This window comes from Trichophyton benhamiae (genome assembly GCF_000151125.1).
Source record: "Trichophyton benhamiae CBS 112371 chromosome Unknown contig01145.0, whole genome shotgun sequence".
NCBI classification, from domain to species: domain Eukaryota; kingdom Fungi; phylum Ascomycota; class Eurotiomycetes; order Onygenales; family Arthrodermataceae; genus Trichophyton; species Trichophyton benhamiae.
In genome coordinates this window covers 1,104,282-1,122,289 of record NW_003315111.1, presented here as the reverse complement: position 1 = coordinate 1,122,289, position 18,008 = coordinate 1,104,282, and the positions used below count along the sequence as shown (strand labels likewise).

Below are 18,008 nucleotides of genomic sequence, written 5' to 3'. Positions count from 1 at the left end.
CTGGCTATCTCTACACTGGTTAAGCCTCAATGAGTGACTCCGGTGCTGCCTCAGTTGTAGGAGTGGAAGCCGAGGACATAACCGCAATATGTACTGGTTTAATCCAGTTGGTACAGTGTAGCAGCTGCTCTAAGCCACTCAAGGCACCCGTAGGGCTGCCATGTGGATGCACAATTTGCCGGCCATGCATACCACAGACACACCCTAGAACCAATATCACATACCCTGGAACTGAGGATCGTAGCCAGGGCTTTTTCTGCCCTTCGGCGTGCACTAAATCTCCGAAATCTGGCCGAGATTTTATACCTGAGCATTGTTTGGCAGACTGCAACCGAGACGTCACCCTCGGCAAGGTTGTAGATATAATTGAAAATTATGCAACCGTCTACTCCTCTAGCAGGGATCCGGGTCATGATATTCCTATTAAGGTCCATATATCTAACCAGCAGACCAGCCCAGAGGAATCAAGTCAAGAATTCTGGATTAAAGGCAGCTGCCTAGTTGGAACATACAAACTCATGGCCAAGGGGCTTATTCCAGTTGCTTCTACTGTAAAGTGCACATTCAATGATCAAGACCAGGAAAACTCGATGGACCTCGATGCGAAAATTCTAAGGGAAATAAGATTGGCTGTGACAAAGGAGCTCGACTGTCAAGTGTGTTACTCTTTAATGACTGACCCATACACAACTGTTTGTGGTCACACATTTTGCAGATCATGCGTGACTCAGATGTTAGATATCTCGAATCTCTGCCCCGTGTGCCGGAGAAACTTACCGATGATACTACCAGACGATCCTGGAAACGGGGCATTGAACGCTTTTAGTTATTTCATATTCCCGGAGCGAAGGCTATCTAGACTAAGAGATGTGCCAGTTGAACAGCCGGGTGCATCCAAAATCGACGAATTACCTCTATTTGTATGCACGGTTTCTTTTCCATCTATGCCCACCTATCTGCACGTTTTTGAACCTCGTTACCGGCGAATGATCCTACGAGTTGTTGAGAACGGGACCCGTCGATTTGGCTCGGTTATGCTCAACCAAACCGGTGAGCGTACCGGACAATCTGAACCTTGTGTGCATGCTCGATATGGAACGTTACTTGAAATTGATCGGCTAGAATCACTACCTGGAGGCAGGATTCTGATACGTGCTACTGGCCGGTACAGATTCCGTGTTCTTTCTTGCAGAGACTATGATGGTTGCAAGATTGGACACGTACAGCGCATAGACGATATCCGAATCCCATTCGAGGAGATGATCGAAGCGGAAGAATTATCAGCCCCTAAAGAGGGCCAACATCCAAAATGCCTGAATCTTCTGTCTACGCAGGAGCTGTTTCAAATCTGTACTAAGTTTGTGACAAAATCCCGTTCCAGTAGTTCGTCCTGGCTTAATGAACGGCTTCTTTCTGGATATGGTGAACCACCAACGGACCCAGCTATATTCCCTTACTGGTTTGGAACTGTGCTTCCAATAGCTTCAAGTGAGAAATACAGTCTGCTATCGGTGACAACAGTCCGTGGCAGGCTAAAAATATGTGCCGATTGGGTACGACAGATAGAAAGAGACAAGACAGTGTAAGTTCATGCAGTATCACGGTCGTTTTGTGATGGTACATTAACAATCTAAAGATTACGAACTGGCACCAGAAGTGGCTTCCCTATATCAGCTCTTGTTCCATTCATGTTCATGTTTTGCATATGGTTCCTACCGACTCTCATCTCTGCGATATTGGCAATCTTTGGCTTCTCAACACCAGAGGAAAATACCAACATTACTGCTACTGCCACCGCCACTGCCACTGCACGTCCATCCCCCTTTACTTATTCATTTTCCGTTTTCCTATTTGATGTCTCATTCACATATTATCCATCAGGCTCTTCATCACCTCGGAACATACAGGATACCCCTGGCTTCGTATACTCTGGCTTCAGAATATCACAATACTTTTCCGTAAATTTGCTCCTTGGAGGATTTTTGATCATTTGCGTGGCGAGGATTTTACGCCATTTTATTGAGGCGATTCACCATAATCAACGAGCTACAAGGCGTATTGCCCCTGGGGGCCTTACCGCATCAAACCCTAGCGAAAACCATGGCGATTCTAACCATGCTACAGAACAGAGCAATGCAAATAATGGAACCAGCGCGAATGGCCCTCAAAACTCGGACATTACAAACCCAGTCGAACCTGATGAATAATTTTAAAAGCATTTGAGGTTATATATAACAATGATGAATAAAAGATATGGCTTTGGTTAGGGCATTTTTACTATGCCGAAAAAAGGCGTTTCTATTAATTTAAGCATATGTATCAATATCAATAGCATGCATTGGATGAAAGAAGATAATATCCTATTCTACCATCCTGTGGCTAATAGCATGAAGAGCTTATTACGGCAGCCTTTCTTTACTTTAATTGATTATGGGCATTTGCATAATTAGATCAAGTGTAAAAAGGTTGATGAGATAAATCGAGCTAACACCCAGACAGATTAAGAAGATTCCTGTTGAGTGCTTTCTATGCAAACGCCTATATAACGCCACGATCAATGAGAAACGATTGTATGTTTTTGGTGGTTATAGTGCATTTTTTTTCTTTTTTCTTTCTTTCTTTTTTTAGTCGTCGTTGTCATGATCAGCCATTTCCTCGTCGCCAGGCGCATCAGTCTCGTTTTGACCCTTCTCCAGTTCCTCGACAGAAAACGGATTCGTGTATTTAGAATCAATCTGAGCCCGATGCCCTGCTCGTTTGTGCGACTCTTCTGGGATGGGATCACGTAGCTTAACTTGTATCTGATCAACCTGGTCTTCCTTAGCGGTAGCTCGGGTTGGCGCCAGGCCAGCCCGAGCAATCTTCTGAGAACGTTCCGGCTTTATACGTGTTTTTGAGATGATCGGGTAATAATATGCAGCTTTTTGGTTTAATCGGAACATCTCACGTTCGCCTTCCGGTATCTCGGCTGGATCAAATAATACTATGGAAACGTCCTTGTACTTGTGCTCCGTGTTCAAGACTTGAGTGTTTGTTGCATATGTTCGTAGCCTGTCATAGTGATGGTATTTATCCCCAGATGAGCTTTCATGGGCATAGTTTGATGGGCTGTCTCGGTCGGGGTTGGTCATGTTGAGACTTCGTCGGATTTGTTTTGTAGAGCTTTGCTTCTGTGGGAGATATAGATCATAGTCGTAAGGGATTGGGCCAGGGTCAGGATAAAGGGCTGGGTTTGCCTTGTGGAGTTGTGTTTTGGAAGTATGTTGTTGTAAGACCCTTGGTTCTGGTGATGATGGAATAAGTATAGACATGTCCATGCGGTCATCGCGCCGTCCATTGACTGGTGGAACAGGTGTTTTGTCAAACTTGAATTGTAAGAATCCACCGGAGTCAGGAAATCCATCCACATCTGGAATGACAGGGTAAAATCCGACAGGTTTGAGTTTTGGATTATCTGGATGGACTGGATTTGCCCACGCATCGAGCTCCGCTTTGGTTGGTGCTAGACCCTGGATCTGGCTCACGGTGTCTGGACCAGTGTGCTTGCTTTTCGGGTAAGCAATATCAAAGCCCTTTTGAATGTACTTCTTGACGTATGTAGGATCATCGCGGGTTGGCTTCGGCTTTGCTCCCTTGCGAGGACCTCCAATGAAGACAGATCCTTTTGAATCGATGCCACGGGCCATTCCACTAGATGCGATATACTGTGTTCGTCTTAGGAAACTGACGTTCACATTCTTTGGCGCCGGGTTCCTCAGCTGGTCCAACGTCATGAGAAGGGGCAAGTCAGCTGGATCAATTGGTGGTGGATTTTCTGGAGCCATGATAGCTGTATATCAAAGAGATATAAATTAGTTGTAGAAGTGACATAGTTGGGAAACGATGTAACATACCACTCTCGTCTCCCAAATGCAGGCCTGGTATGCCAATCAAATCAATTGGCATTCCACCCTCGGCATCAACATCAATGTTTGGCTCTTCCCGGCGCACCATATTGGACGCAAAACCTGCCGTTAGGAAACGATCCAGCCCTTCGTGAGGGATGTCTAGGAACTTTGGGGGCATCTCAGGTGGAGGGAGATCATTGCGATATCGCAGAGACGCGATGTACTCTTGATGGTAGCCGCCTGACGGGCCGCTATCCTTTGATTTCGACATCTTTCCTATCCCGAGTATGTAGCAGTGTTATGTTAAGATAGGTCCTTTCTCTCTAATAGGAAGGTTAGTCCTATGCGGTTTGCGCCAGGTTAACTGAAGCTTGGTGTTCACGGATCGGTACCTTTAACTTCGAAGCTGTCGGTAGCACAGGGCAGCCGACGAGTATTCGTTGCAAAGTATACACTTTGTGTGTTCGAGGAGGCCTTGCTAACCTGTTCAAATGTGTGAAGGAAGAAAGGCAAGCTCCTCCTCGTCGTCGTCTTTCTTCGCCTTTGCTTTTTGCGTAGTTTCGCGGTGAACCAGGAGCTGGTATTCTGCCGGTCCCGTCACCGCCTTTCGGATAAACTTGGAACCGGAGTCCTGTATTACATAATCTGGGTATATCAAAAACTGAGGGGGAGGACATTCCAAAGGATGGAAAACAATAGAAAGAAGTCCTGGCTGAATTGACCAACTTAATAGGATTGATTCCAAATAAACCATCTAATTTCTACAATATTGCCTAGCATCAATAAAAGAACCCCGGTATTACCATTGCCACATACATTTATAAGTCATTACCCTGCTTCCAAGTCGGTCATATTCTAGCCGACCGATCCAGCTTTCATTTGATGCGTCCAGTTTGCCGAAGACACTGGCGCCTTTCCATACAACCACCTGTGGGTCGAGTTCCCGAGGTGGTGTGCCAACCATGATATGACTTGCAAGGTCAGGATGCTTGAGTTGCATCCGCTCCTCAAGGAAAGCATGGAAGCCGGAAACAAGGCTGCCACCCCCGATCACCAAGATGCCACCAATGAAGTCATTAAACTTGCGAGGGTCACCGCGAGCAGCGTGCGAAATAGAGGTAAATACAGCATCTTCAAGTGGCCATACTGGCAGGACATCGTCCCGCATTTCAACCACGGGTATGTTTTGGGAAGTTTGCGGAGCGTTGGGTACACCACCGCCTTGGGGCCTGATAGGTGTCGACGTACCACCTTGGGGGTTTTGATTTGCTGCGGAGTCCGGGGTAGGTGATCCAGCTGCGGAAGATCGTGGGGTTCCGTCAAGATCCTGCACGCGCCCTAAGACATTATGAGCTTGTGCGCGGCTAGGCGTAGCTTGAGGATCTGTTCCGTTAGTCTGTAAGGCTCCTTCAATGCTTGTTCCATTGTTGGTTGTCGCCGGTGGAGGCGAAATAGAGGCTATAACTTCAGCCTGAGCAGTTGAAGTAGGGTCGTTTGGTAGTCTGTCATATAGATCAAAAGAACGCTTAATAAACTTGCTCCGTCCGATCATCTTTTGTGAGTTATCGAAGATTTCCGGCTGGAAAATGCCCATGGGAGCCAGAATAATCTCGTCGTACGCTTTGAATGTGTACTTTCTTGTGTCCTGGCCGGACACTCGAAGATGGAAGTCAAACACCTGAACAGAAACATTCGTTTCATTAAGAGTTGCGACATTCTTCTTGAGTTCCTCCGCCAATAAAAAGTCATATCGCCGGTTCAGGTTGATCTCCTCGTAGGGGAAGTGGTCGTATAGCATCATCTTTATAAACGTTTCCGTAACATCTGATCCGCCGAATTTCAAATTGACGCGGGAGTTTTCAACACACATCCCTTCTTCCACGCAGCATATCGACGACTTTTGCGCACCAACGTCGACAACGCAAGCTGCAGTGTACCCAGCACCGAATGTACCGGCCAAACTCTCCTGGACGAAACACACACGCCCAAAGCCGAGCTCACGCATAAGGGTATCCAATATTTGAGTGACGTATAGCTTTTCGTAAAGGTCGGGTATGACAAAGACACAAGAATATTGGCCCCAGTCTTTGGTTTGTGACAGGTTTAGTTGGGTTTTCATCGCATCTTCCAATATCCGCGCAATGTCCAAGAACAGCAAGTTTATGCTGCTGTAGTCCTTCTCGTTACACCAACCATTCCGTAATGGCCAGTAGAGCTTATATCGGGGTATAGAGAGATCCGGGATCCTCAATGCGGCCTCCCCAACCACATAGGGAGGAGCAAGATTAGGATTGCTAGGTATTTCAGTCCATTCGACCCTCATTGCATCATTGTGCTCGGATATGGTTTCCGGCGGTGTTCGTCGGTTGTAATTTACCACCATCTCCTTGGAATTCGGTAGAGTTCTCCGTTTGTTTTGGCGCATACGTGCTTTCAGGTCAGAGCACATATTTGTATAGAGAGTACCAAACTGAGAAGTATCTTATTAGTCACTGCGCATACAGTCTCTAATGGGGTGGTCACTCACGTCAGGTCCAAACATTTTTTCTGGCTCCATCAGCTCTCCGTCATCCATTTTCAGGCGTTTCGGCTTCGGCTCGCCCCCATTTTCTTCAGACTCGTTCATCTCTGATCTATGCGCTATAACCATAGGGATAGTCTTTGGCAAGGCATCACTTGCAAGACCTATGCGCAAATTCTGACTTCCAACGTGCACTACGATGGTCTTTGAGCCAGCCACTGCCTCTTCCTCCTCATTTCCTGCCTCTCCCATGGTGGTGTCTTGGTCTGCCTCCTCCTCTGGCAGCGGCAACTCATTCTGCTTTGACATAGCAAGGGCCCTATCCCGTTCCTTAGCCGCCTTTGCCATGCGGTTTCGGTTTTCTTCATTTTGTAACCGGTATGCGAGGAACTGGTCGTCTCGTTTCAAGTAGTCACTAGATAAGATATCAAGATAGAATTAGCCACACTGTTCCTGTCAAATTTCGAGGGGCATAATGGACAATGTATCTATCTCGCGACTGCGTGCACCTGGATTCGCCAGCACATACGTATAGTAGTTTTTCTGATTGATAGCGACAACCTGCGGCCAGCTGGTCAGGTCCATGCTATTATCTGTCCGCTGGAGGCCTGTAACGCCATAACATTGAGCAACATGTCAGTAATCCGTCCCAAGAAATTCATTCCAATGGTTTTAGATGCTTGCTCTCACCCTCATCGCGCATCGATCTTGATTTCTTCCCCATGGCTGCAACTACCGTTGAGAGCGGTCCCGTCTTGCGCAAACAGATCTATGTATCGGTACGACTGCGATCCCGTAAACCAATACCGAGGAGCCCCAGGATTCGAACAAGTGCCTCGAGTCGCCTTCGACCTGCTGGACCACAGGCTGGCTGGCTGTTGTCGCGGGCTGTGAGGTTGGGGGGTTGGTTGGTGGTCGTTGCGGGTTTGGCGATCGAAGCTTGCTGGTTCGCAGCTTGGGGGTAAAAAACGCCACTAGAAAGAAGAAACGTAGAAACAATGCGGCCCACGCCCTCACCTCTAATTTGTAATAATGGATAAAATATATTAACTAGTTATTTTTGCGGCCTGCTGAAAGCCGTTAAGAAGTTACTCTGCGCTGGGTTTCGCTCCGGTTGATGATCGTTTTTTCTTGTCTCCTCTGCTCTCTTTCATCAAATACCCCGGAGTGCCGTCTCTCTTTGCCCGCGCAGACCAGTCAAACTCAGCTACAGTGCTTTAAATCCGCCAACGCTTCTCCTGACGACGATACGACAACGGCTGTTGCCGCCCCCTATAATCGTACGGCCCCCCTAAAACGCATCCAAAGGACATATCTGCTGGGCAAAGCCTCTCCGCTGCCGCCGGACTACGAAGCTACCTGACGGCCTCCCTTGACTCTTTTGATACGCCCCCATATCCCTCTCTGGCGGTCAGGCCCTTACCCCGGACTACCGCCATCCCTTGAACGCCTACCACTGGGTTCAGCTGGGTTTCCGCAGACAAAATGGGTGGATCACTGTCTAAGCTTGTATCCGGCTGGTTGTGGACAAAGAAGGAGATCAGGATTTTGATACTGGGACTTGTAAGGACGGCCATAAGCTACTGTAGCATTGATTTCCAGAAGGACCTTTCCGATATAGATGCTAACTGATCCTCCTGGGCTATAGGATAATGCTGGCAAAACAACCCTCCTTTACCGGCTAAAAGTACGAACCCTCCCCGTCTACATGCTCATATAAATAGCCTGGCGATCCGTGAAAAAAGTAGAGAAGCTTACATTCTTTCGTCGACGTGATATAGATCGGAGAGGTTGTTACTACAATACCTACCATTGGATTCAACGTCGAGTCCGTCACATATAAAAATCTTAACTTTAACGTCTGGGTGAGTACCCCTTAAGCACCTTGTCAGCGTAGCATAAACCCCGAGATGGCGGTACCAGCAGTGTCTAACAGGTACGTGTGGATAGGATCTTGGAGGCCAAACGTCGATACGGCCCTATTGGAGATGCTACTACGCCAACACTGCGGCTGTAATATTCGTCATCGATTCAACAGACATTGAACGACTGGGTACGGCATCAGACGAGCTAGCTGCGATGCTCAACGAGGAAGAGCTACGGGAGGCTGCACTACTTGTCTTTGCAAACAAGCAGGATCAGCCTGGTGCCAAGGGAGCCGGTGAGATATCGGAGGCCCTGAAGCTTGGAGAGCTACGGGATCGAAACTGGAGTATAGTGGCATGTTCTGCCATAGACGGCAAGGGTATCAACGAGGGAATGGATTGGCTTGTGGTAAGTAACAGTTTCTCCTATACCGTTTATCACTTGAACACGGCTGCTAACGGTTGTCCTTGATGTAGCAAACCGTGCAGTCGGAAAATGCATGAATTATAACGAAGGGAGCATCTTTTATTTTGTGATTAGAATGTACCACTTGACTATATCTCTATGAACAGTCTATATACATATCGTCGTTTTCATTTCTCTCTTAGTTCTTACGGCTCTTCGTGTTCCCCTGCTTCTTACCCCTGAGTCAATAATATTTAACCACTCCAACACTAAAAATACAAGAACTAGCTAGCAACAGCAGTCGGAGAGGCTCTTCTCCACTTACCAGCATCCCAACAACCAACGGCTCTGGTTCATCATGATAGCGATAACAAAAAGACAAAAAAGAATGGGCCCGAGCCGCGATTCGAACGCGGGACCTCTCGCATATATAAGTACTTAGGGTTAAGGCCCTAAGCGAGAATCATAGCCAACTAGACCACCCGGGCTTGGAGGACAAAGTCGTCGGTTTCTGCTCTTTCGGGGAAAGGGTGAAGTGCATTGGGAATATTGAAGACGATTGGATGGTTTGGTAGGAAGAAGACTGATATGAGGGTTGGGGAAGAGAAGAATTGGTGGTCATCAAAAAGAAAAGTATCAATTATCATGTTAATACAGTCTAGAATAAGAGCAAGTCAAAGAAGAGTAAGAGAACAGAGCAGAAGGATAGAAAAAGGGAGATCGAATTAGGGACAAAAAAGAATGCAAAAGACTTCAGAAGACTGGCTGACAACTGCAATATGACTACCGGAAGCCTATTCATACAAGGGATGGCCACCCTCCCCGTTAAAAACAATATTGAACAATGGCACCCAGGTATCCATCCATTCCAAACCCAGAGGGACATTAATACGCAACCGACTGTACAGAAAAAAAAAAAACAAAAATCCTTTAGATCGTCATCATGGATGCACCGACGAGGGTGGACAGGCCGATAGCGGCGAGAACCACGACAAATTCAGGAGCACGGAGACCAGCAGCAGCATCAGGGGTGCCTTTGTTGCCTCCGGAGCCTGGGGAACCACCAGAGCCAGTGTTGCCGTTACCGCTGGTGTCGGGTCCTTCAGCCTTGGATCCAGAGGACTGACTGCCAGGGCCCTTGAGACCTGGGCCATCACCGGCACCGTTCTTCACGTACTTCTCGGCATCCTTTGGAAGCTGTGGGAGTTTCTTCTCGCCATCAACATCCCAGGCAGGTGCTTCCTTGGCTGGGCATTTGCTAGAGCCACTCTTCTGGTTGTAACCGCCGTCACCAGAGGGGTTCTTGACCTTGGCGAACATGGTCTTGAGAGCGTTGAAGTCGGTGAGCTTGGATGGATCAGAGCTTGCACCGCCCTTGATCTCAACAAGACCGTAGTTGCTGGGTTCCTGGGAGTATTCGTAGACGAGACCACCAGAGTAGACGCCGGTCATCTCCTTGGAGTAGAGAGCCTCGACCTCGCTGAAGTCACGCTTGTTGATGTTGCAACCGTATTCAGACAAGAAGATGGGGATACCATAGTCTTTGAATTTCTTGACTTTCTGGTCCCAGCCGGAAGTCTCGAAAGAGGATGGAGAGCACCAGGAGTAGTCGTTGAAGGCGAAGAAGTCAGAACGCTCATCGTCAGAGCCACAGTTCATGTAGTGGGCAGTTTGCTCGCGGTTGGAGTCGACATCAGCCTATAAATTGTTAGTTCTCCCGTCCTATTTCCAGGAATGATGAAATAAGTGACATACAGCAGAGTATCCAACTGGCACTTGTCTAAGATTGCGCTCCTTGAGGAACATACGGATGTCACGGGTAACAGCCTTGACCCAAGGAGCAACGGCAGAAGTCTTGCCATCGTTGATGACCTCGTTTCCAGAGAAAAAGGCCAAGGTGTTGTCGTACTTGGCGAACATCTGGACAGTAGCAAAGATGCTCTGGAGGTAGACAGCATTGTAAGAGATTTCGGGATCTAAGCGGGTCAGTTAGCAACTGGTGTTCGGCATTCTTGAATTGTCGAGTAAGTCAGGAAGCGTACCAGCACGGTTGATGGAGTACTTGGGAGTGTTGACATCAAGAACGAGGTAGATGCCAGCATCGGCGAGGAGCTTCATGCACTCGTCATGGTTCTTGGTGTTATCAATGGTGTAGACACGGATGGTGTTGAGGCCAAGATCCTTGAAATACTTGATGTCTCGCTTGCAGAGTTCGACATCGGCAATGGGATCGACAACCTTGGAGGAACCACCCTGTTGAGTGTTAGTCGTCATGCTCAGCGTTTCTGCTGTTGTTTATCTCTTTATCACGTACTGGTTGGTAGTCACTGTCAACATCAACCAGTTAGCATCCTCGCTTCATAAAGGTAGATATATATATATATATATAGCAGATATAGGGTAGCAGTTCTTACACTCCACGGATATAGAAACGCTCATTTCCCTTGAAGAAGGCTGTCAAAACGTGTTAGCCGTGCCGTTTATCTTTGTTGTGTATGTCTGGTCCCAGCCTACCGTTTCCCTTGATGGTGATGGGAGTGACCGAGCCAGCGAGGGCAGAAGCGGCCCCGAAGGCAACAGTCAAGGCAGCAATAGCGCCCTTCATCGTGAAATCAAGTTGAAGTCTAGAAAGAAGTCGAAGAAAACGGATCTCACGCTTGAGTCCGGAGGAGCGGGAGGAAAACGCGGGCGGTTAAAGAGTGACGAGCCCGGGGGGAAAGAGACGCCTTGAAACGAGCGTGTATCTTGCTTTCCCGGTGATTAATGAAGGGGTCAACGAGCGAGTGAACGAAAGTAAAGAAGAAGAAGACGAAGAAGAGAAAGTTGACGGAGGGAAGAAGAACCGCAGAAGTGAGATGGCCGTCTCGCTCAGTATAAAAAGTCCTTGGAATCAGCCCTCGATGTTTTACTTTTTTTCTGCTCCACCCAGCGCAAGCCGCGTAAGAAAGGGCGATGGCAGGGCGGGTCAGGGGCTTGGGGGCGGCGGTACTTGAGTTTGCTAGCGATGCTGCACTGCGCAGCAGGTCACTAGTACTCCGTACTGGGGGACGCCTTTGGGGCCATCGAGGGCCCGGTCAGCCCAGTCGACGGGCCTGTCCTTGACTCAGTGACTGGCTGGCGGAAGCCCTTGTCCATGCAGCGTACGGTGGCGGTGGCACGATGCCAGAGAATAGCCAGTACTTCGTCCAGTAAGTATGTATGTAACTCCTCTGCCTCCAGAAGAAGCAAGGAAGATCTGAGGGAGAGAGACGGCATCGACGGGCCCCCTGATGATCTTAATAATCATGCGCAAGGAGTGGCTGCTCTCCTTGCTTCTGCGCTGTGCTTCTCCCCACCCTGTTTCATGCTGCGATGAAGCTGCACATCTCTTGGCCGGCGTCATCGTCATCAAGCCATCGTCCCGGTCATCTGTTCAGGGGAACCACCAGAGACGGCGTCAGGTCGAAGGGGAGTTGGGTGTTGGTGCACCGGCAGCGATGGGCCGAGTGAGAGTGTTGCATAATCCCCAAAAATATAACATGCATCAGGATGATAAATACAGGAGAACAAGACAGATCCAACCATCTAAGCCCAAGTAGCATTTTGCAACATGCTATATACATACATGCATTGAGGAAGAGGCATGCTTGACAAATCATGCGTCTTCGATGTAATTTGCTGGCACACATTTGGTCAGACCTCCCTTCTCGACGTCCGCCCAGCCGTTACCGCTGTCCCGATTGACCAGCACGAACCGGTCGCCCTCAGACATGCTCCATTCAGCGTCGGTGCGTGCCTCGTAGTCATACATGGCTACCACATACTGCAGCTTCTTTGCTCCTCGTTTGGGGGCCACCGCGGGACCGCGTCGTTTTCCGGCGGTTGCTGGGTTGGTGCTGCTCGCCAGTGAAGCGCTGGAGGCAGAGTACGTTGACTCGGGACGGCCGTTGTCGTTGTCGGTGGCAGTGCTGCCGCTGCCGTTGGGGTTGGGTGATGCTGCGGGCGTTGGTGATAGTTCGACATAGGATGCCGGGACCAGGCCCGTTTGCCCGTTGGCTCTCACTCGCATCCAGCCAGAGCCATCTACTCCTGTTAGTTGACACCATATAGAAGAACAGAAAGAAGGATGTAACGCAAGCAAAGAAAGGAGTACCATCTGGTTCAACAACGACAACGTCTTGTCCCTCGTCTACTGTTATCTCATCTTCCCCGTTGGCCTGGTATGCATACATCATCTTCCCGCCTGGCTCGGCGGGGGTTTCCTTGGTGTTGGTAGCAGATGGCGCAGGCGGTGCACTCACATATTGCGCCGGAGGGGGGGCTAATATCCTGTTCTTCCTTGGAGCAGCCACGGCCGGCTTCTTTGCAGCGGCAGCAGCAGCACCAGCAGAGTCTGGCAGCTCAGCTATCGCCGGCGATGTTGAAGCCGACCCACCATTGGCCGGCTGGCTGATAGACAACGCAGAAGTGGATTTGTTAATAGCATTAGACGAGTATCCTGAACTCAATGAGTTCATAGTATCTCGTCTCGATAAGGCTGGTAGCTCAGCCGTGCTCGGCGTTGAAATGCGCGGACTGATGTCCGGCAGTGTTGCTGGAGCCGCATTGGCCTGCTCCTGTCTCTCAGCCTTCAGCTTCTTCCGCTCCTCCTTTGTCTGTTCGCCGGGACATTCGGCGGGCACTTTCATCTCGCACTTGTTATGGCATGTATAGCCACAATCTCGACAGTCGAACCCCTTGGCCGAGAGTCCCCAGATTCTCTCGCCACACAGGTCACAGTTGGTAGGAATCTTAAAGGTTTGAGCCCGGAAATTATGGTTCTTTGCTCCCAACGACAGGTCACCTACTACAGAGGAGACGGTTGATACTTCGATCTCGCCTGTCAGTCGTTTGCGGTCAAGCAGGTGGAGGTCTTCCTGTAAGGCAAACATTGCTCGCACGATCTCGACCTCGTCACGCTTATCGGTACCATCGCGGATACTCTGCCGGACCTTCTTTGCGTTTTCGACTTCCCGTCTCTTCTTGTCCGCTTCGGCCTTGAGCTCTTTCATCTGGCTCTTGCTCTTGCTCTGCAAGTTGCGGAGGAACACCTTGGCCGGCTCATCAATGACCATGGTGGGCTCATCGTGCCAGACAGGGCTGGGTTCGAACTGCATGTCTAACGGCTCCTGCCAGTGAGCTGTATTGTGGCGCATGAACATAATCGAATCCAGTCGGGGTTCATTGCGTGGGATCTCGGACAGGATGTGTGAGACCTGTTCATTACCCTGGGCTAATGTGGCCTTCTCCAGCTCTGCGGCCAATGTCCAAATGGCATTCAGCTTGTTCACCCTCGTTTCGTTCAAGTCCTGTAGGCCCTATACTAGTATTAGCAGAGGTAGTCAGTCTGAACTGGAGTCGTGGCCTACATTAAGCAATTCCGGTACATATTCATGGTAATATTTCTCCTTTAGTTTATTCGTGACATTTATAGCAATTAGATACGTATTCTACAGCCACAGTTAGCATCAAATCCTGAATGAGAAGAGTAGAAAGACACACCTTGACATTATTCATCTCCGCAATCTGATTTTGGTATGAGAGCTGAGCTTTCTGCTTTCCATGATCAAACGAGCTCTCTACTTTCTTTCTTTTATTCTCAACCTCCTGGCAGACCCCATCATATTTCCCTTTGCTCTTTTTCAAATCGGCATACGATGCATCCCTCTCTTTCTCCAACTTTCCCGCATAATCCGAATGATTCTTGCGCAACTCTTCTAGCTTTCCTGCAGCCTGCTTCAGCGGTTCCGCAACCCGGAAGACCAGGTCAGCTCCAAACTTGTCTCGAGCTGCGGCCTCTGCCTCCAAGGCAGAAAGTTGTGTTGTCCAAGTTGTCAGGGAAGCCGACTCGAGCGATCCTGGCGTCATGACGGGGGTATCTCCAACACTAAGTGTGCTGGACTTCTTCGACTTGCGGTCATGGTATTTGCGACAGAGGGCGGTTATTTTGGCTGCGTACTCTTTTTCGATAACGCTGCGGTCGCGATAGAACTGCTGTATCTCGTCCAGCCAGTTTATACCGACGGAAACCTGGGTGTTGTCAATAATACCGCTGTTGTTGCGGGAGGGGGGTGAGGGGGGAGGATGGTCGTATGCTCTATCTCAAACGTACCCAGGCGTTGACGGGCTTAAAGGCATCCTGTCCACAGCAATCAGCTAACAGCCTCGAACTCGATGAGACTCGAAGCGACTTACCTTGAGCTCTGCGCCGAACTGCGGGTTAACCGTGTCTGCCATCACTCACGAATTTGTTATTCTATTAAGGTCTAGTGGAGTCAATGTCTCTGTTTATGCGAGGGACCTGGTGAATTCAGAGGCCAGCGGCCCAACGAGCATAGAAAGCACCCGGTAGAGCAGAGCTGCAGGAGGAAGCACGCATAGCTAGCGTCTGCTGGAGCTGTATATGGCTCTTCTCACTCGTCTTCTCTTCTTGCTGTCTTGTGTCTCTTCGTCGCCGTCTGGTGGTTGGTTGTTCTGGTCGCAACTAGTTAGTTAGTTAAACCATGCGAAGCCCAGCAGCCACTTTCGACGGCCTTCAAGCCACAGCCAGCGCAACCAACTAGTTAACTACGTAATCATATCGGGCTGCAAAACTGGAGACAAAAGAGATCCATTTGTATTTGATCATATTAGCTAGGCACTATCTACGGGAGTACAACCTGTAAAGCAGCTTCTCTAGAGTACTGGTGGGCTGGCTACACGGCCAACTGGCTGGGATATGGTCTTGCTGGCAGGGAGCCGAAGAAGAAGCTGATGATGCCCGTTTATCTACTCCGTATATTTACGGATACTCTTGAGAGAGCAAGGGAATCAATCTATAGTGACCTCCGCTATTATGCTAGGATACCCTAGGCTTCCATCTCAATGCCGCCTGCCATTACTCCGTAGTTTAATAATCGAAGGAAAGGACTCCAAAGTTTGAAGCAGAACGAGAAAAGTCTTAGCAGAGACCATACCATCGCTGTTCCTCTTCGTGTCCAACTGCTCCCTGCCCTCCTCTTAGGACTTTTGATATCAACATCTCAATATCTTTTTGGATCCATCTCAGCTCTCGGGGGGGAAATCAATATATTTGATGAGTCAGCAGGCTGTAGTTGTAAATCTACAAGTGGTCAGGTGATAAATGTCAAAAAATGTACCAATGGGAGAGCTCTCACCTATTAAAGTAACCAATGAAATTCATTCTATCACCTGTCACACTTTTTAAGCTTATCTCATGACTAAGCAAGACATCTTTAAGCTCCCTCAACTTCAGCAGCAAAAAGACGAAGACGAGACAAAAACGCCAAAAGACGCTGTCGAGGCATCATTCGACGGTGCAAGAAGATATTTCTAACGTCAAGATAGTCTCATCTTGCTGCAGCTGTCTCCCAGCTACGCTGCCTCGACGTTTGGCGGCACCCTCAATAACTATACCCAGCTTGCCAATCTCCCCCGCAACACGATAAACAATTTCTTCACGCGGGCTGTTATCAACATTGCTCGCTCAATCAATAAAAAGAACAACACTTCCCTAATTTGCGTTCGACATCCTCAATATCTTTCAAACTACCTCCGAAACCGATCAACTGCCCTCGAAACAGCGCGCACACCCTAACGATGGCGTCCGAAAATCCGGCAGCTGGTACCCCTCTTGCAGAGAGAGCTTCATTTGCAGAGCCCAAGGGGAAGGAGGTTGACACGAAACCAGAAGAATCTTCAGGAGGCGTTGAAGATGCCCAAACAGATGGTGCTGCCTACCGGACTGGAGCCTCGATGCTTCGTGACTCTGAATACACCGTCAACGTCCAGCTGAGTGACCTCCAGGCGGACCCAAACAACCCTCTTTACTCCATCAAGAGCTTCGAAGAACTCGGCCTGTGAGTCGCCATCCCACCTCGTTCGCTCCCTGCTTTCCATCTTATATATTCGCCTCAGACTTATTCATACTCGACTACTTGTTTAGCGATGAGGCTGTTCTGAGAGGCCTGCGTCAAATGCGCTTCAGTCGGCCATCCAAGATCCAAGAACGCGCCCTCCCGCTTCTTATGTCGAACCCTCCACAGAACATGATCGGCCAGTCTCAGTCTGGAACTGGAAAGACGGCTGCTTTCGTCCTCAACGTGCTTAGCCGCCTCGAAGTTACTCCCGAAATGATCAATGTCCCACAAGCTCTCATTCTCGCGCCTAGCCGTGAGCTTGCCCGCCAGATCGTTGGTGTCGTGCAGGTCATGGGCTCTTTCATCGAGGGACTGAAGATTGCAACGCTTGTGCCTATGGAGACGAACAGAAACCAACCTGTCGAGGCTTCCTTGGTTGTTGGCACTCCTGGAACCGTGCAAGATTTCATTCGAAAGAGGCTGTTCAACACACAGCATGTCAAGGTTCTTGTGCTGGATGAAGCTGATAACATGTTGGATCAGCAAGGTCTAGGCGATCAATGCATTCGTATGAAGTCGTAAGTGCCCACTCAGTAATTTATCCCTATTCATTGAATGCTAATCCACTTCACCAGGTCCCTACCAAAAAACACACAGATAGTGTTGTTCTCAGCTACTTTCCCAGACTCTGTCGTCCGATATGCACACAAATTTGCCCCCAACGCCAACCAGCTTACTCTCAAGCACGAGGAACTTACCGTTGAGGGAATTAAGCAGTTGTACCTCGACTGTGACTCCACGGAACATAAATATGAAATTCTCGTCAAGTTCTACGGCCTCCTAACAATCGGATCATCTATCATCTTCGTTAAGGTATTATCAGCTCTTTTATTCATCAGCAATCATTAGTACTGACTACGTTTTAGACACGTGCCTCGGCTGTTGAAATTGAGCGCCGTATGGTAGAAGAGGGTCACACAGTTGTTTCTCTTACTGGTGGTGTAGAGGGTCAGAAGCGTGATGAAGTTATCGACAGTTTCCGTAAGGGTACTGCCAAGGTGCTCATTACCACCAATGTCCTTGCTCGAGGAATAGATGTACAGACTGTTTCTATGGTCATCAATTACGTGAGTCTGGACCCGCCATGAAACATCGCTCAATAGCAAGTCTCGAACTAACCTTTCTGCTCTACACTAGGATATACCCGAGCTGCATGCTCCTGGGGCCGGAGAACGTATCGCCGACCCCCAGACTTATCTTCACCGTATTGGTCGTACAGGGCGATTCGGGCGTGTCGGCGTCGCGGTCTCCTTTGTGTCCAACAAGGAGGAGTGGACCATGCTCATGGATATTCAGAAATATTTCGGAACCGATATCATGAGAGTCGACAGCAGAGACTGGGATGAGGTCGAGGATGTCGTTAAGAAGGTTATCAAGCCATCAGCCAAGTGA

General features: G+C 49.0%; 8 protein-coding genes across 8 annotated transcripts; 3 read left to right on the top strand and 5 right to left on the bottom strand.

The window, feature by feature from the left end:
- Window positions 1–29: 29 nt before the first annotated feature.
- ARB_05775 (ATP-dependent protease (CrgA), putative) lies at window positions 30–2,207 on the top strand (the record flags this gene model as incomplete). Its single annotated transcript, XM_003016330.1, has 2 exons — window positions 30–1,582; window positions 1,637–2,207. 2 exons carry the CDS (start codon window positions 30–32, stop codon window positions 2,205–2,207), a joined length of 2,124 nt encoding a protein of 707 aa, XP_003016376.1.
- Window positions 2,208–2,624: 417 nt separating this feature from the next.
- ARB_05774 (uncharacterized protein) lies at window positions 2,625–4,158 on the bottom strand (the record flags this gene model as incomplete). The annotated part of the gene is made up of 2 exons (XM_003016329.1): window positions 2,625–3,829; window positions 3,894–4,158. The coding sequence occupies 2 exons, from the start codon at window positions 4,156–4,158 to the stop codon at window positions 2,625–2,627; spliced, it is 1,470 nt and encodes a 489-aa protein (XP_003016375.1).
- A 216-nt stretch (window positions 4,159–4,374) lies between these two features.
- On the bottom strand, window positions 4,375–6,993 carry ARB_05773 (uncharacterized protein; the record flags this gene model as incomplete). The annotated part of the gene is made up of 4 exons (XM_003016328.1): window positions 4,375–4,532; window positions 4,704–6,357; window positions 6,415–6,823; window positions 6,938–6,993. The coding sequence occupies 4 exons, from the start codon at window positions 6,991–6,993 to the stop codon at window positions 4,375–4,377; spliced, it is 2,277 nt and encodes a 758-aa protein (XP_003016374.1).
- A 900-nt stretch (window positions 6,994–7,893) lies between these two features.
- ARB_05772 (uncharacterized protein) lies at window positions 7,894–8,745 on the top strand (the record flags this gene model as incomplete). The annotated part of the gene is made up of 4 exons (XM_003016327.1): window positions 7,894–7,971; window positions 8,057–8,095; window positions 8,190–8,273; window positions 8,359–8,745. 4 exons carry the CDS (start codon window positions 7,894–7,896, stop codon window positions 8,743–8,745), a joined length of 588 nt encoding a protein of 195 aa, XP_003016373.1.
- Window positions 8,746–9,152: 407 nt separating this feature from the next.
- Window positions 9,153–9,326, bottom strand: ARB_05771 (uncharacterized protein; the record flags this gene model as incomplete). The annotated part of the gene is made up of 1 exon (XM_003016326.1): window positions 9,153–9,326. The coding sequence occupies one exon, from the start codon at window positions 9,324–9,326 to the stop codon at window positions 9,153–9,155; it is 174 nt and encodes a 57-aa protein (XP_003016372.1).
- Window positions 9,327–9,609: 283 nt separating this feature from the next.
- On the bottom strand, window positions 9,610–10,953 carry ARB_05770 (uncharacterized protein; the record flags this gene model as incomplete). Its single annotated transcript, XM_003016325.1, has 3 exons — window positions 9,610–10,377; window positions 10,435–10,655; window positions 10,722–10,953. The coding sequence occupies 3 exons, from the start codon at window positions 10,951–10,953 to the stop codon at window positions 9,610–9,612; spliced, it is 1,221 nt and encodes a 406-aa protein (XP_003016371.1).
- Window positions 10,954–12,313: 1,360 nt separating this feature from the next.
- Window positions 12,314–14,934, bottom strand: ARB_05769 (uncharacterized protein; the record flags this gene model as incomplete). The annotated part of the gene is made up of 4 exons (XM_003016324.1): window positions 12,314–12,741; window positions 12,812–14,015; window positions 14,200–14,727; window positions 14,893–14,934. 4 exons carry the CDS (start codon window positions 14,932–14,934, stop codon window positions 12,314–12,316), a joined length of 2,202 nt encoding a protein of 733 aa, XP_003016370.1.
- Window positions 14,935–16,296: 1,362 nt separating this feature from the next.
- Window positions 16,297–18,008, top strand: ARB_05768 (uncharacterized protein; the record flags this gene model as incomplete). The annotated part of the gene is made up of 5 exons (XM_003016323.1): window positions 16,297–16,556; window positions 16,643–17,134; window positions 17,192–17,429; window positions 17,483–17,683; window positions 17,754–18,008. 5 exons carry the CDS (start codon window positions 16,297–16,299, stop codon window positions 18,006–18,008), a joined length of 1,446 nt encoding a protein of 481 aa, XP_003016369.1.